The 16277-nt window shown below is 48.1% G+C and overlaps 1 protein-coding gene across 6 annotated transcripts in view; it reads left to right on the top strand.

Annotated features, from left to right (window-relative positions):
- SLC18A1 (solute carrier family 18 member A1) overlaps positions 1 to 4482 on the top strand; it is a 35789-nt gene extending 31307 nt beyond the window's left edge. For 4 of the 6 annotated variants that reach the window (XM_021072276.1, XM_021072272.1, XM_021072274.1 and 1 more), the window contains 4 exons: positions 894 to 957; positions 1230 to 1349; positions 1565 to 1698; positions 3211 to 4471. In XM_021072276.1, coding sequence (XP_020927935.1) covers positions 894 to 957; positions 1230 to 1349; positions 1565 to 1698; positions 3211 to 3324 — 432 coding nt within the window. In that variant the 3' untranslated portion in view covers positions 3325 to 4471. Of the gene's footprint in view, positions 1 to 255; positions 728 to 893; positions 958 to 1229; positions 1350 to 1564; positions 1699 to 3210 lie in introns of those variants that run through there. The other 2 variants (XM_013990243.2, XM_021072277.1) reach the window with 2 other exon arrangements.

Genomic DNA, 16277 nt, shown 5'->3' with positions numbered 1-16277 from the left:
AATGAGCAGCCAGTTGACTTGAAAAGAACGGTCAGAGAGACTGTCTTTGTAGGGAGGCATTTAGCCCTGGGGCAGATGCCAGCAGCCAGCCCGTTGGAAAGGGGTGGGGACAGAAAGGGAGAGGGCAGTGGGGCAGCTGGGGACAGATCTGAGGCTTTATGGACGGGCCCGTGAAGCAATATATGTTGGACTCTACTTCTGGGGTCAGCAAAATGATGCATTTCATGCCTTCATTTCCTCACCCTATCCTGACAGGACCCCATAAGCCACCAAGGGAACCATCATCTCTGCCTCCATCTCCAGCTCCAGAATGTTTGGCAGAGGAAGAAAGAAAGAAGGGCTTTCCCATGTTCAGGAGGCCCCTTCAAGCTCTCTAAGGCTTCATTTCCTCCTCTCTGCTATGGGGATCACAAGCACACTTGCCTCTGAGGCTTGAGGGGGATGTGAATGGGTGGAATGCACAGGAACACAGTGCTCAAGAAAGGCTGGGGAGTTCCCGTCATGGTTCAGCGGAAACAAATCTGACTAGTATCCATGAGGACGTGGGTTCGATCCCTGGCCTCACTCAGTAGGTTAAGGATCTGGCATTGCTGTGAGCTGTGGTGTAGATTGCAGACGCAGCTTGGATCCTGAGTTGCTATAGCTGTGGTGCAGCTCCAATTCGACTCCTAGTCTGGGAGCTTCCATATGCCACAGGTGCAGCCCTAAAAAACCAGACCAAAACAAAACAAAATAAAAAAAAAAGGAAATGAAATGAAAAAAATGAAAAGATAAAAGGGTAAAGATCCTTTTTCATCAGGAGGTATAAGAATCCGAATTAGATAAGGTATGTGGCACATAGCACCTGGTTAATAAATGCATTTCATAGGAAAACTCCTCCTTTCCTGCTGCAGGTGCCTCTGGCTCATAATATTTTTGGTCTCATTGGCCCCAATGCAGGGCTTGGCTTTTCTATAGGTAAGAAGTTCCTAGATGTTGACTTTGGGGCAGATCAGAGCCGGCACGTGGAAAGGCAGAAGGACTGGGAGGGTGGCTGGCAGGGGTGTGGAGAGATGCTGGGAATCCTAGCAACTCCTGCTAGGAATGGGTGTCAGCGCTGTGGGTCGGACAGACAGCAGCCAAAGGCGGCGGGCGAAAGTGGGCGGGAGGATGCTGCAGATGCGGGCAGCGATGGGGGAGGGCACCGTGGGGAGGGTTGACAGACTGTGTCCTGTTTGCTTTGACCACAGGCATGGTGGATTCCTCCATGATGCCCATCATGGGGCACCTGGTGGACCTGCGCCACGCCCCTGTGTATGGGAGCGTCTACGCCATCGCCGACGTGGCATTTTGCATGGGCTTTGCTATAGGTATGTTGGCAGAGGGAGAGGGGAGCAGCAGGACCCGGTACCCATGCTCCCTTTACTGTTTATCAGCTGGAAGTAGAGTCAAGAGGCTGGTTTCCCTAGGGTTCTGGAGATATTTGGCCCTGGGACATCCTGTGGGTGACCTGCTGCCCCTAGCGTGGTGTCTTCATGTGATCAAGGCTCAGTAAACACTTGTGAATTTGCTTGACTCCTCACAGGCCCATCCACCGGGGGTGCCATCGTGCGGGCCATTGGCTTCCCCTGGCTCATGGTCATCATTGGGGTCGTCAACATCATCTATGCTCCTCTCTGCTGCTACCTGAGGAGCCCCCCAGCCAAGGAGGAGAAGCTCGTAAGGGGCTCTGACAACTGCTGGGAAAATAATGTTGCATTTCTTTCCATGTCTCTCTCATTCCTTTTAATCCTATGCTCTTTTTTCCTCTTCCTTATACACTCTCTGCTTTGTCATGTTTCTGGGTTTTTTTTGTTTGTTTGTTTTTCTTTTTTGGGGCCACACCTGCGACATATGGAGGTTCCCAGGCTAGGGATCGAATCGGAGCTGCAGCTGCCAGCTGAACCACAGCCAGCAACGCCAGATCTGAGCCACACATCTTTATTCTGCACCACAGCTCCCAGCAATGCTGGATGCTTAACCTGCTGAGCAAGGCCAGGGATCGAACCTGTATCCTCATGGATTCTCCTCAGGTTCGTTACGGCTGAACCACAATGGGAACTCCCACTTTGCTACGTTTTCTGATGCTCCTTTCTTTCCTTTGTGCCCTGATTTTGCCTTCTCTACATTAACCACTTTCCCTTTTACACAGGTCAGTTAAGAAGGGTCCTAGGTGTAGAAAGAAAATAGGAAGTTTGTAAAGTGTTGGGGTCTGAGGCCACCATAAGCATCCTATCCTTGCTGTAACTACTAGCAAAGTGTGAACTACCAAAGCATGCCCCCAAGTAGGCAGAATTCCACGGGGCCTGTTCATTCACTCATTCATTCATTCATTCATTCACTTCTGTCGTTATCCTTGCCAGGTCATTTTTTCTTTCTTTCTTTCTTTCTTTTTTTTTTTTTTGGCCGCTCCTGCAGCATATGGAAGTTCCTAGGCCAGGAATTGAACTCATTCCACAGCAGTGACCCAAGCTGCTGCAGTGACAAGGTCAGATCCTTAACCTGCTGAGCCACAAAGAATTCCCTTACCAGGTCTGGTCTTGTCTTGTCTTTCTTTTCCTATCTTTGTAGGGCCACACCAGCGGCATATGGAAATTCCCAGGCTGGGGGCTACAGCTGCCAGCCTACACCACAGCCACAGCAACGTCTGCCTCCTACACCGCAGCTCACAGCAGCACCAGATCCCTGACCCAATGAGCGAGACCAGGGATTGAACCCACATCCTCGTGGATACTAATTGGGTTTGTTTCCGCAGCACCACAATGGGAACCCCACCAGGGCATTTCTTAAAGTATAAGCACCCCAGGGGAGAGCACCACAACATATGATTTTAGTTAATGAGCTACTTTGGATGTGGAGGGAATGGGTGGATGTGGAGGCTGCTTAAAGGAAGAGAAGAAGGCAGGAAGATCTGATAGAGAAGGGCACCCAGTGCAGCTGGCTCGTCGCTGGAGCCTCTGCTCCTGCTTTTGGGGTTCGGTTAAAAGCCTATCAGATGACTGTCTCAGCTAGGGCGGTTCCACCTCAGGGCCTCGGGTGGCCTGTGCATATGCATGAAGAGAACCGAGGGGCCTTGGCAGGTTTCTTGAGTCTTTTCTGAGCAGCTCTAGACCCCAGTGAGCTTGTTGCGGAGGCGGCGGGGCGCGGGGGAGCTGGGGAAAGCAACGATTCTATTCCCGCTTCTCGGTGCAGGCAATTCTGAGCCAGGACTGCCCCCTGGAGACCCGGATGTATGCAGCAGAGCCGCACCTGAGGGAGTTTCCTTTGGGGGACGACAGCGATGCGGAGCCGGCCAGTGAGGAGTAGCAACAGCAGAAGCTGGTCCCTGGACATTGTCACATGAGGCTCCGGCGTCGGTGACCACCTCTGGAACCGGATCACCATGGGCTGTCCCCCAGGCATCACTTCGCGCTCCCCTGGTGTCTCCTCTCCGCAATGCCCCCCCTCCCCACAACAACAGACACACAGCGGGGGGTCTGTTTCCCGGTTCTCCCCTCACCTGCATCCCCCTAGCTCTCCCTCTAAGCATCCAGGCTTCAGCTGGCTCATCTTTTAGGGGAGGGCAGAGTCATGCTTCCCTCTGGGCTTCTGCAAAGCTGTGACGGGTTCTGCAAGGCGTGACTCATTCCACGGAGGCGACAGTGAACACACTGTTCCCTGAAACCAGTGGGGTGGCTGACACACCTCATCTCATCTGTTATCTGATTCGCTCCGGCACGTTCCCCACAGATGGAAGTTTTGTCCTCTCTTCCCTGATGTGATCCTATCTGAGTTTTCCCATAGGAGTTGAGAAAGCTTCCTGAATATTGAATGGCTACCCAGTTGCCAATTTGGGAATTTTTGCCTGGTTTCTATAAGGTGAATTTTTTTTTCCCCCTGTGGCCAGACCTTCAGCTGCTGAAACAATTCTGCCCTCCGTGAAAGGAGGGCTCTTTTTTTTTTTTTTTTCTTCCCTTTCCCGATAGAAAGGGAAGGAGGCTGTTTTGCTCATGTTGGAGTTACTGACATACTCATGATTTCCCCTGTAGGTTTTTTCTACCTTTTCTTAAATTTCTTAGATTCTTAGAAATTTAAGAGGACGGAAAACACAGTCTGTTAGCTCTAAGATTTCACAGGAAGGAGTGTTAAAAAAAAAAGTGCCCTGAAATCCCTTCCAACTGCGGGTTTCCAAACAAGGATTATAAGGAGGCCTTGTTCACGTTTGCTAATGAGCAAGTTATTCCTTAATTCAGTCATGACAAACTAGATGCTCTTATGGCAAAAGAGAGTGTGTGGGCAAATACAGTAGGTACCATAAGTATTTTGACTCTTTTTTTTTCTTTTTTTTTTTTTTTTACCTTTTTAAAATCATTACTAAGAGATGAGGTTTCAAAGAGATGGGAGACATGGTACCCACACTTAAGTAGCTTCTCGTCTATTTGGGCAAACTGGATGTACATCAAATAAAAATGATCAATACCGCAAGTTTGTATACACTCTGTGTTCGAGGGCAGAGAGGCAAGGATGCTCATGGTCCAGGTGGCGAATAATGGGGAGATGGAGGCAGGAATGGGAGGACCCACAGGTGGAGGCTGCAGGATGCGTAGCTGTCCGATCGGGTGTTCAGATCTTACTCTGGAATGGTGGCTGGCTCTGATCATTGCATTCCTTGGCAAGAGTTGAGTGGGTTCAGTCCAAGCCCTGAATCATCAGAACATGTTCAAGCTGAGCCTTAGTGAATTCTTACCACTTGGATATTGGGTATCTGATTTTTTGATTATTTATTTACTTATTTATTTTTGTCATTTTAGGGCCACACCTGTGGCATATGGAAATTCCCAGGCTGGGGGTTGAATTGGAGCTACAGCTGCCTGCCAACGCCGCAGCCACAGCAACACCAGATCCGAGCCACATCTGTGACCTACACCACAGCTCACAGCAATGCCTCATCCTTAACCCACCAAGTGGGGCCAGAGATCAGACCCCCATCCTCATAGATACTAGTCAGGTCCATTTCTGCTCAGCCACCACAGGAACCGCTTGTACCACTTTCGATTCCTAGTTATTTCTGGAGTTCTGTGACATAAATTGGCTATTTTTATTGTCATCGCCTTTTGCCTGAATTTACTATGTAGACAGCCCACTTTTGCTAATTTTCTTGTCAATTTTTATCCAATGTTTCACCCCAATGATTTCCAAAAATTTCTTACTGTCTCCCAGTAAGAAAAAGATTTTCCCAAATCTTTCCTTCTGAGTCCTTTCACAGGGTAGCCAGAAGAACTTATCTGAGTTTGAAGCTTTCCAGCTCATTTAAAGAAGGCGGGGTGTGTGTGTGGGGGGGTGATTACTCACAGTTTAAATGTGCCTGTAAAGATAAGAGCCAGAGTTGAGACAAGGGTGGAAGAGAGTTTGGTCTGTGTGCATGCGTGCATTTTTCACATTTGCTGGAGCAGTCTGAAGTTAAGTCCTTTATTTCTGCAACTGGCCTGGCTCTTCTGTTAGCAATTAGCCGGGGCAGAGCCATGGCTGAACTTGCAGCATGCACAGTATGCCTGACATGCAACGCTGCAGGTGAATGATGCAGGGGGGCTCACCACTCTGTGTTCCAGGAATTGTGGAAGAAGCAAGTCTTACTCATCCAACCCTATTCTGGCTGCCTCTTGGTCCATCTTGGCTTCCAGCCCCTGCCATGCTGAGCCAAGGGGTTTCTTACAGAAGTCCCTTCCACCCAATCCCCTACAGGCTTTCCTTTGACCTGGTTGAATCACAGGTTAGTATATCTTTGCTCTATCTCCTTCCCTCAGTATCAGCAGAAATTCCTCATAGTCTCTGCCTGTGAGTATATCTTCCTCTAGGTTCCAGCACTGATACTGGACATTTAATGGGCCCTTGGGAAAGGAGGGGAGGGCAGAGTAAAAAAGCCTAGATCGCTATCTTGACTAAATTCTGGTTTCCCCCACCCTCCACCTCCACTGGATATTTCTTAGTCATTTTCCCTTTTCCTTTCCTTTCCATTCTTTTTTTTCTCTTTTCTTCTACTTCTCCTCCTCTATTTTTTTCCTTCCCCTTCTTCTCCCTCCTTTAAGAAAATTATATGTCCTATACATACAATCAAGTGTACTCATAAGGATATGTTGGATAATTTACATGTATGTGTAACTACCACCCAGTTAACAATAACAGAGCTGTTCCCTCCTCAGGCAGTACCCACCCTCACCCAAAGGTAAATACCATTCTGACTTTTTTTTTTTTTTTTTTTTTTTTTTTTAATTAGGGCCTCACCCACAGCATATGGAGTTTCCCAGGCTAGGGGTCCAATCAGAGCTACAGTTCCTGGCCTACACCACAGCAACACCGATCCGAGCCACATCTGCGGCCTACACCACAGCTCACAGCAACGCTGGATCCTTAACCCACTAAGGGAGGTGAGGGATTGAACCTGCAACCTCATGGATCATAGTCACGTTCATTAAACACTGAGCCATGACGGGAACTCCCCTTTCTGACTCCTATCCCCATCAATTGTTTTTACCTGTTCTTTTTTTTGGTCTTTTTTTGCTATTTCTTGGGCCTCTCCAGTGGCATATGAGGTTCCCAGGCTAGGGATCGAATCGGAGCTGTAGTCTCCAGCCTACGTCAGAGCCATAGCAACGCAGGATCCGAGCCGCGTCTGCAACCTACACCATGGCTCACGCAACGCCGGATCCTTAACCCACTGAGCAAGGGCAGGGACCGAACCCGCAACCTCATGGTTCCCAGTCGGATTCGTTAACCACTGCGCCACGACAGGAACTCCATGTTTTTACCTGTTCTTGAACTTCATCTGTATTTCTCCATTTGCTCAGATTTCTCATTAGGATTTTGTAATTTGCTTCAAGTAAACTTCCTTTTGTTTCCCTTTTAACTTGAAATTACGATTGATTTGCAATATTAGTTCCACGTGCATGACATAGTGAGTCAATATTTCTCTAGATTATTCATTTAAGGTTATTATAAAATAATAACAGTATTTCCCTGTGTCTCCATATTATATACGTAATAACTACAATGTGTACAACATATCTTCGTTGCCTTTTCACTTATTGATCTATTGGCTTTTTTTTTTTGAACAGAAAAAGCTTACCAAGCAAGAATGAGTGGCTTGCACTCAAAACCCTGAACGGCTTATTTTTTTAATTTTTTTTTTTTAGGGATGGACCTGTGGCATATGCGGGTTCCCAGGCTAGGGGTCAAATCAGACCTACAGCTGTCAGCCTACACCACAGCCACAGAGCAACATGGGGTCCGAGCCATGTCTGCGACCTACACCACAGCTCACAGCAATGCGGGATCCTTAACCCACTGAGTGAGAACAGGAATCAAACCTGCGTCCTTGTGGATACTAGTCGGATTCATTTCCACTGCACCACAACGGGAACTCCCTTTACTCATATCTTGCCCCTCTCCCTTCAGGTAAATTTCTTTTCTTTCTTTCTTTCTTTGGCCATGCCCACGGCATGCAGAAGTTCTTGAGTCATGGATCGAACCCCAGCCACAGCAGCGGCAATGCTGGATCCTTAACTGCTAGGCCACAAGCAAACTCCCTAAAGTAAATTTTTCCCCTTCTTTCTTTTTTTCTTTTTACGGCCACACCCACGGCACATGGAATTCTCAGGCTAGGGGTCAAATCAGAGCTGCAGCTGACAGCCCAGGCCCCAGCCATAGCAACGCTGGATCCTTGACCCACTGAGCGAGGTCAGGGACCAAACCCCCATCCTCATACATATTAGTCAGGTTCATTACCACCGAGCCACAGTGGAAACTCCCCGGGTAAATTTCTTAAAGGGAATCTGTGACATATTGGTCCTTTTCAAATGTGGCATTTCACCTTATCTTCCTTAGGCATTACTGTTCCTAATTTACAGCTGAAAAAAACCAAGGCTGGGAGGGTAAATTATCATCTTGCACTCCTATCATCATTTTCCCACATAACAAGCAGCAGAGTCCAGATTTAAATTCAGGTTGGTCTTCCTCCAAAGTCTGAGCGCTTTCCTCTATATACGAATATCGCAACAAACACCTGCTCATGAACAAAACTTAACACAGGGCCCTTTCCAAAGCAGTAGTAAATTACTACTAAAGTTTAAGTGTACTGTAGAACCTTTTCTGCATATTTTGAAAAAGAGCCTGCATTACCTTTATTTGCTCCCACCCTGATTTCCCTTCCTCCTGAGACACCTACCAAATTGACTCACCTTCCACAGTGACACTGGCCTCAGGTTTCCAGTATTTTTGACTGATCTGCACCATTGAAAGTAATGGTCAGTTCCCCATTCTTTCCAGAAGAGGGCAGTAGAGTCCACACCAAGTTGGTTACACCCTGAACTGGTTAAGCCGAAGGAAGTGGCCTAAAGCCAAATTCCATTGAGACTGGCTGCAGGAGTCTTACTGAGCAGTTACTATGTACTAATTATTGTGGTCCTTATGCACACACAGTGTTACATAAAGTTTACACACAATGTTAAGTGAAATTTATTTTTCATACCCGGTTTCCTTTTATCTCTTCAACCGGCCTGAAGCCTCTCATCCTGCTTTTGACCTCCAGGCCAGGAAATGAGTAAATGAGGATTCCAGATTCTTCTTGGGGCTCTGTCTTCTCCCAAAGGCAGTCCTAGAAAGTTGCTCGTCAGTTTGTGTTAATGACGTACCCTATAGCGACGGCTAATGGTCAACTCCCCTGCAACAAGCATGGCCTAACATCTGGTTAGTATTGGGCAAATCTATAAGGTTTTTTTTTTCTCCCGTTTTTAATCACTCATGGCACATGGAAGTTCCCAGGCCAGGGGTTAAATCGGAGCTGTAGCCGCCAGCCTACATCACAGCCACAGCAACACGGGATCCGAGCTGCATCTGCAACCTATACCACAGCTGGCGGCAACACCAGATCCTCAAGCCATTGAATGAGGCCAGGAATTGAACCTGTGTCCTCATGGATACTAGTCAGATTGGTTTCCCCTGCTCCACAACAACAGGAACTTCTATAAGAGAAGTTTTAAAAATGAAAAATTTTAGGAGTTCCCGTCATGGCGCAGCAGAAACAAATCTAACATCCATGAGGACGCATGTTCGATTCCTGGCCTCACTCATTGGGTTAAAGGATCTGGCATTGCCATGAGCTGTGGTGTAGGTCGCAGACCTGGCTCGGATCTGGCGTTGCTGTGGCTGTGGTGTAGGCCAGTGGCTATAGGTCCTGATTCAACCCCTAGCCTGGGAACCTCCAAATGCTTCAGGTGTGGCCCTAAAAAGACAAAAAAAGTTTAAAAAATAAAATAAATTTAAAATGACAAATAAAAATAGCTGACTTTTATCGTGCCTTTCCTAAGTATCAGGCACTTTTTAAGACAGGCACCGGCAGAGGCCGAGTTGGCCTCTCTGCAGCTGCTTGCGGGCAGATGAGTTCCAGGTTCATGGCCCTGAGGGTTTGCACGAGGCAGAGGCCTGGGGGGACCAGCACAGCCCCTGAAGAGGCTACTTTCTTTTTTTAGGGCTGCACCCATGGCATATGGAGGTTCCCAGGCTAGGGGTCTAATCAGAGCTACAGCTGCCAGCCCACACCACAGCCACAGCAACACAGGATCTGAGCTGCATCTGTGACTTACACCACAGCTCACAGCAACACCGGATCCTTAACCCACTGAGTAAGACCAGGGATCAAACCCACAACCTCTTGGTTCCTAGTCGGATTCATTTCTGCTGTGCCACGACAGGAACTCCTGAAGCGGCTACTTTCTGCAACTTGACTTTATTTTGCTGTGGAACTACCCTTTGTCTGGGGTTGGTGGGGTAGAGAGTTTCCTTGTCGCCATCAGACTTCAGACCTCTGTGAGGGTGACTGACCTTTTCGGCCTCTAGGCCCTGTGGCCATCACCGCTGCGTCACTTACCTGGAGAGACGCCCACACTGCCACGGGTTCATCTTTACTCTTCCAGCTCTCTCCCCAAGCCAAAGCATGGGCTCCTCAAGGATTCTGCTGTGCTGCATCCTCGCTGGAAGCTCGTGTAACTTTCCGGAGTGCATGAGCTTAGAAAATCCTGATTGATTCCAACCTGGAGTGGAAGTCCCGTTGCTAGTGTGAAATAAGTCATATTTTTATGGCAAGACAAGAGACATTTATTTATTTTATTATTATTTTGGCCATACCCACGGCATGCAGAAGTTCCTAGGCCAGGGATTGAACCCAGCAGTTACCTGAGCCACAGCAATGCCAACGCCAGATCCTTAACCTGCTAGGCCACCAGGGAACTCCAAGACAAGAGAAATTTTAAACAAACAAACAAAAAAATCTGTCCTTTGACCTCCCTCTCCCCACACTGTGGATTGTGTATCTGCATTATTCATCACCAAATCTCCCCCATAGGCAGAAATACCTGCTCAATCATAAGGAGCAACATTCTCCTGCCATCAGCAAGACAAGTCCTTAAAAGATAACATTCCTTCTTGATCTTGAAAGGAGTCCCGATGACCTGCCACGATGAGGAGGAGGAGGAAGAGGAGGGCCCCTGGATATGGATTATGTGAATTGTCAATTATACGTCATTTGATGGACAGCCCTCTGTCTCAAAAAAACTTACGTAACTGTGCCTGGACTTCCAGTGGGGGAAACAGTTTTCAGAGCTCTCTGAGATTCTCTTCTTGGGTTACAGTCCCAAATTAGCTTAAATAAAATGTCCCATTTCTTTCTCAGATCGACGGATTGATTTTTCATCAACGCGAGCCCTTGCTAGCTGGCATTTTCCCCAGAGTGGGTCCCGGTATCCTCGGCTGTGAGGAGAAATTGGTCCTTAGCGATCTTGCCAGTCTCGAATCTTATGTATCCTGCTTTGTCTTTTTAGGGTCTGCGTAGAAAAATGCTGAATGACAGAAAGCAGCCAGTTCCTTGGTGGGGGAAGTGGGGGCAGGGGCACCCCAATATCAGATCAGTTCTCAGCTATCAAAGAGGGACATTGAGTTTTGATTGGAGAACTTTCACATTGGTTGAAAGCTTTGAATTCTGTAGCCTCAGCCTCCCTCTTCTTTTTTCTGTGTCTCTGTGTGTCTTCTTATAAGGCCTCACCCTCGGCATATGGAGATTCCCAGGCTAGGGGTCGAATCGGAGCTATAGCTGCTGGCGTATACCACAGCCACAGCAATGCCAGATCCCCAACCCACTGAGCAACGCCAAGGATCGAACCTGCGTTCTCATGGATGCTAGTCAAATTTGTTTCCACTGAGCCACGACAGGAACTCCTCAGCCTCCCTCTTTGGAAACAGCAGAAGCACTACAGCTAGCATCACTGAAGGCTGCAGAGAAATGGAGATAAGTTTCCCTCAAGGGCCTGAGAACCAGTCACCAGCAGGGCTTTCTTTGGCATAACACTAAATCAAAGAAAAAACTGCATTCAAATAAATGTCTCACTGAGTAGCTTTGTTTATGAAACACAACTATGTCCTGTGACTCTCCTATGGGAGGTCATTTACAATTGATGGCATTACTTCACTTCACGTTTGTTCCATTAAAGCATTTAATTCTTCAGGTCAGGCTTGAAATGGAGTTTAATGCCATGGACATAGGAGATCATTAAAAAGTGTGAGGGCCGGAGCACTGGACACACTTTGTGGATATTCAAAACCTCGACACTAGGGGGAGGGAGTGAGATGGACTGGGAATCTGGAGGTAATGAATGCAAACTATCGGAGTTCCCATCATGGTACAGCAGAAATGAATCCAGCTAGGAACCATGAGGTTGCGGGTTTGATCCCTGGCCTCAATCAGTGGGTTAAGGATCCGGCGTTGCCATGAGCTGTGGTGTAGGTCGCAGGCGCAGCTTGGATCTTGCGATTCTGTGGCTGTGGTATAGGCCGGCAGCTGTAGCTCCGATTAGACCTCTAGTCTGGGAACCTCCATATGCCGTGGGTGCAGCCCTAAAAAGCAAAAATAAAAATAAATAAATAAATAAATAAATAAATGCAAACTATTGCTTTTGGAGTGGATAAGCAATGAGATCCTGCTGTGTAACACAGGGAACTATATCTAGTCATTTGTCATGGAACATGGTGGAGGATAATGTGAGAAAAAGATCCTATATGTGTGTGTGTGAGTGGGTCACTTTGCTGTACAGCAGAAAATTAATGCAACACCGTAAACCAACTATAACAGAAAAAATAAAAATCATTAAAAAAAAAAATAGGAGTTTCCGTCATGGCTCAGTGGTTAACCAACCTGACTAGTATCCATGAGGATGTGGGTTTGATCCCTGGCCTCGCTCAGTGGGTTAAGAATCCAGTGTTGCCATGAGCTGAGATGCTGCTTGGATCCCACGATGCTGTGGCTGTGGTGCAGGCCGGTGACTACAGGTCCTGATTCAACCCTAGCCGGGGAACCTCCATAAGCTGCAGGTGTGGCCCTAAAAAGACAAAAGACCAAAAACAAACAAACAAACAAAAACCCTCAACACATATTACTTCTGGCGTGTACATTTTCTAAAATAACTAAGAAACAATGGGAGCAGGTCTGGGCTTCAAAAACAAGGCTTGGTCTGAAGCCCCCTGGGACCCAGGAGAGAGGGTGGTTGCACTTCACTGGACCCCGTTGTCGTCAGTGTGAGACCCACCAGTGTGGGTCTGGTTTGGGGGACAGTGAGCAAGCAGGTCATCAGGTGGGGTGCTTCAGGGCAGGGAGGAGGGGACAAGACTGGCAAGGCGGTGAGGTCAGAGGGCGGAAGATGGTGGCCACGAAGCCAGGGTCTGTGACCTGTCTTCTGTAGGTACCAGAGATCAAAGAATGACAAAGTCAAAGCATGTGGGAAACATGGGCTCAGCTGTCACACAGGATGAACAGGCAGGAAGAGAGGCAGGAAGCAGGTGGTGGACGTTAACCATCATCCGGGCATGTTTCCTCCCTTGCAGAGCATTTGATGTCGCATTTTCAGAGCAGTGTGAGGTGCTGTCTGTTTGGATGGTTTTTATCAACTCTACTCTTTTTTTTTTTTTTTTTTTTTTTTTTTTGCTTTTTACAGCCACACCTGCAGCATATGGAAGTTCCTGGGCTAGAGGTCAAATGGGAACTGCAGCTGCTGGCCTACATCACAGCCACAGCAACACAGGATCCAAGCCACATCTGTGACCTATGCCACAACCTTCAGGAGCACCAGATCCTTAACTCACTGAGTGAGGCCAGGGATCGAACCCACATCCTCATAGAGACTATATTGGGTTCTTAACCTGCTGAGCCACAATGGGAAATCTCTCCACTTCTTCTTCTTCTTCTTTTTTTTTTTTTGTCTTTTTTGCCATTTCTTGCGCTGCTCCCACAGCATATGGAGGTTCCCAGCCTAGGGGCTGAATCGGAGCTGTAGCCGCCAGCTTATGCCACAGCCACAGCCACGTAGGATCTCAGCTGAGTCTGCAGCCTACACCACAGCTCACAGCAATGCCGGACCCTTAACGCACTGATGGAGGCCAGGGGTTGAACCCGCAACCTCATGGTTCCTAGTCGAATTCATTAACCCCTGAGCCACGATGGGAACTCCTCTCCACTCCATTTTTGACTCCTGTCTCCTAGTGCCCGACACTCTTCTGTGGCTTCTGTTCCCCTGACAGCCTCTCCCAGGCTGGCCAGGCTCTGCCGGCATCAGGTTACAGAGCTGGGCACAGCCCTGAGAGCCGGTTCATGCCCTTGTGATAGGATGTAGCCTGTACTGAACGCTACTCTCAACACTTCCAACTCTGACCAGCTACCATCTCAGGTTCAGCACCAAGCGGGGCCAGAGTGAGCTCTAAAAACTGGTTTTTGTCCCCCTGCTCTGCTAGTATCTGCCCAGTGCACTCTAGCAGAGCCTGCCTGCTCTGGCGTTCCCTCGTCCCACAACTGTGTCACTGCACCCAGCCCCTTTCCAAAGAGAGATCCAAGCCTTGCTCAGCAGACCAGCTGTATGTGGAAAAGGCTCCAGGTTTCAAAGCCCAAAAACCCAGCTGTCGGATTTCAGCTCTATGCTGAGGGTGTGATTAACACCTGAGCCAGAGCCATGGGGTCAAATAGGGTCACACATGGGAAGCATGTCGAGTACTTTATTTTTATCATTATCAATTTTTTTTCTTTTTAGGGCCACATCCATGGCATATGGAAGTTCCCAGGCTAGGGGTCGAGTTGGAGCTGCAGCTGCCAGCCTACACCTCAGCCACAGCAATGCAGGATCCGAGCTGCGTCTGTAACTTGCACCACAGCTCATGGTAATGCCAGATCCCCAACCAGCTGAGCGAGGCCAGGGATCAAACCTGTGTCCTCATGGATACCAGGCAGATTTGTTTCCGCTGCACCACAGAGGGATCTCCCATGTTGAGTACTTTAAAGTTCAGCCCGGATGGTAATGAACCTGCAGATGGACATGGCATGAGCCCTGAGAACCTTGCAAAACATCCCTCCCTTCCAGAACATCTTGGTGAGTTTAGCTGGGCCTTCTGGAGGCTGGATTTTAACCCAGAGGAGTGACGATTGTTCCTCTGGGAAGGAGGAGGAAAAGTTCCCAGAACATCAATTCTCAGCACCAGCTGGAGTTCACAGAGGTCAGGCATCTGAACATCCGAAGTTTGCTCTAGAACACAAGGACCAGGAAGGAGGAAAACTGAGCTAATCACTGGAAACCCCTTGACCAGACACAGCAAGTCCTGCAGTGACAATGCTGGATCCTCAACCTGCTGCATGGCAATAGAGCTGCCTAGACGCACCCGCTCTTAACTTGCCTGGGGATTTTTTTTTTTTTTTTTTTTTTTTTTTTTTTTTTTTTTTTTGCTTTTTAGGGCCACACCCGTGGCATATGGAAGTTCCCAGGCTAGGGGTAGAATTGGAGCTACAGCTGCTGGCCTACACCACAGCCACAGCAACACAGGATCTGAGCCACGTGTGACCTACACAGAACTCACAGCAACGCCAGATCCTTAACCCACTGAGCAAGGCCAGGGATTGAACCTGTGTCCTCATGGATACCAATCGGGTTAGTCACCGCTGAGCCACAATGGGAAATCCGTCTTACTCATTCTTTAGCCCGAGGAATATGACCAACCCTGACTCTGGGACGGAGGTGCTGGGAGAATAATAGCAAATCAAATCAGCCCCAGTCCTCATCCCTAGAAGCTGTGCATATGTTCCTTACAAGGCAAGAGAGACTTTGCAGGTGGGATTAAGAGTAAGAGTCTTGACAAGGAAAGAGTATCCTGGGGAGTTCCCTCTGTGGCTCAGTGGGTTAAGAACCTGAAACAGTGTCTGTGAGGAAGTGGTAAGATTCCTCTACGAGTGAATTATACTCAGTGGTTGACATGCTTGCTTGTCCTCACCACCTCTATTATCCAGCAGATCCCCTAAAATAGATTTGCCTCCATTTTTCAAGTACTCCTACCTTACTAAAAGAAAAAAAAAGAGTTCCCATGGTGGCTCAGGGGCTTAAGAAACCTACATAGTCTTCTTCAGTGTGGGGTTTGATCTCTGGCCTTGCTCAGTGGGTTAAGGAACCGGCGTTGCTGTGGCTGTGGTGTGGGCTGGCAGCGGCAGCGCTGATTTGACCATTAGCCTGGGAGCATCCATAAGCTGCAGTGAGGCCTTAAAAAGAAAAAAAAAAAAAAAAAAGCATCCTGGATCACTTGGGTGGGCCCAACTTAAACAAATCCTTAAAAGAGGAGACGGTTTCCCAGCTGGAGTCAGCATTAAACAGAAGTGACCTCAGAAGAAGGGTCATAAGGATTTGACCCCATTGGCTTTGGAGATGGAGGAATGGGCCATGAAGCAAGGAGTGCGGAGGCCTCTAGGAAGTAGAAAATGCAAGGAAAGGGATTCCTCCTGGAGCCTCCAGCCTCCAGAAAGAATGCAGCCCTGTAAACTCCTTGATTTTAGCCTGATGTGCCTCATTTTGAACTTCTAACCTATAGAATTGTAAAATAATGTCTGTGCTGTATTAAGCGACTATGTTCGTGATAATTTGTTACACATCAATATAAAACTAATATAGATACAAGCACTGAAGGAAGGAAAGTTGAAGAAATGAGAATTGGGAGAGTCCGTGTTCATTTTATGTAGATCCACCAGGCGGCGCCCTGACACACTAATAAAACAGTTCCTAGCTTCCGAAGGGCGCAGGTTTTTTTTTTTTTTTTTTGTCCTTTTAGGGCTGCACTAGCGGCATATGGAGGTTCCAAGGCTAAGGGTCGAATCAGAGCTGTAGCCACCAGCCTACACCACAGCTGTCGGCAACGTGGGATGCTTGACCCACTGA

This window comes from Sus scrofa, chromosome 14 (genome assembly GCF_000003025.6).
Source record: "Sus scrofa isolate TJ Tabasco breed Duroc chromosome 14, Sscrofa11.1, whole genome shotgun sequence".
Lineage (NCBI taxonomy): Eukaryota > Metazoa > Chordata > Mammalia > Artiodactyla > Suidae > Sus > Sus scrofa.
This window is presented reverse-complemented; position numbering and strand designations above follow the sequence as displayed.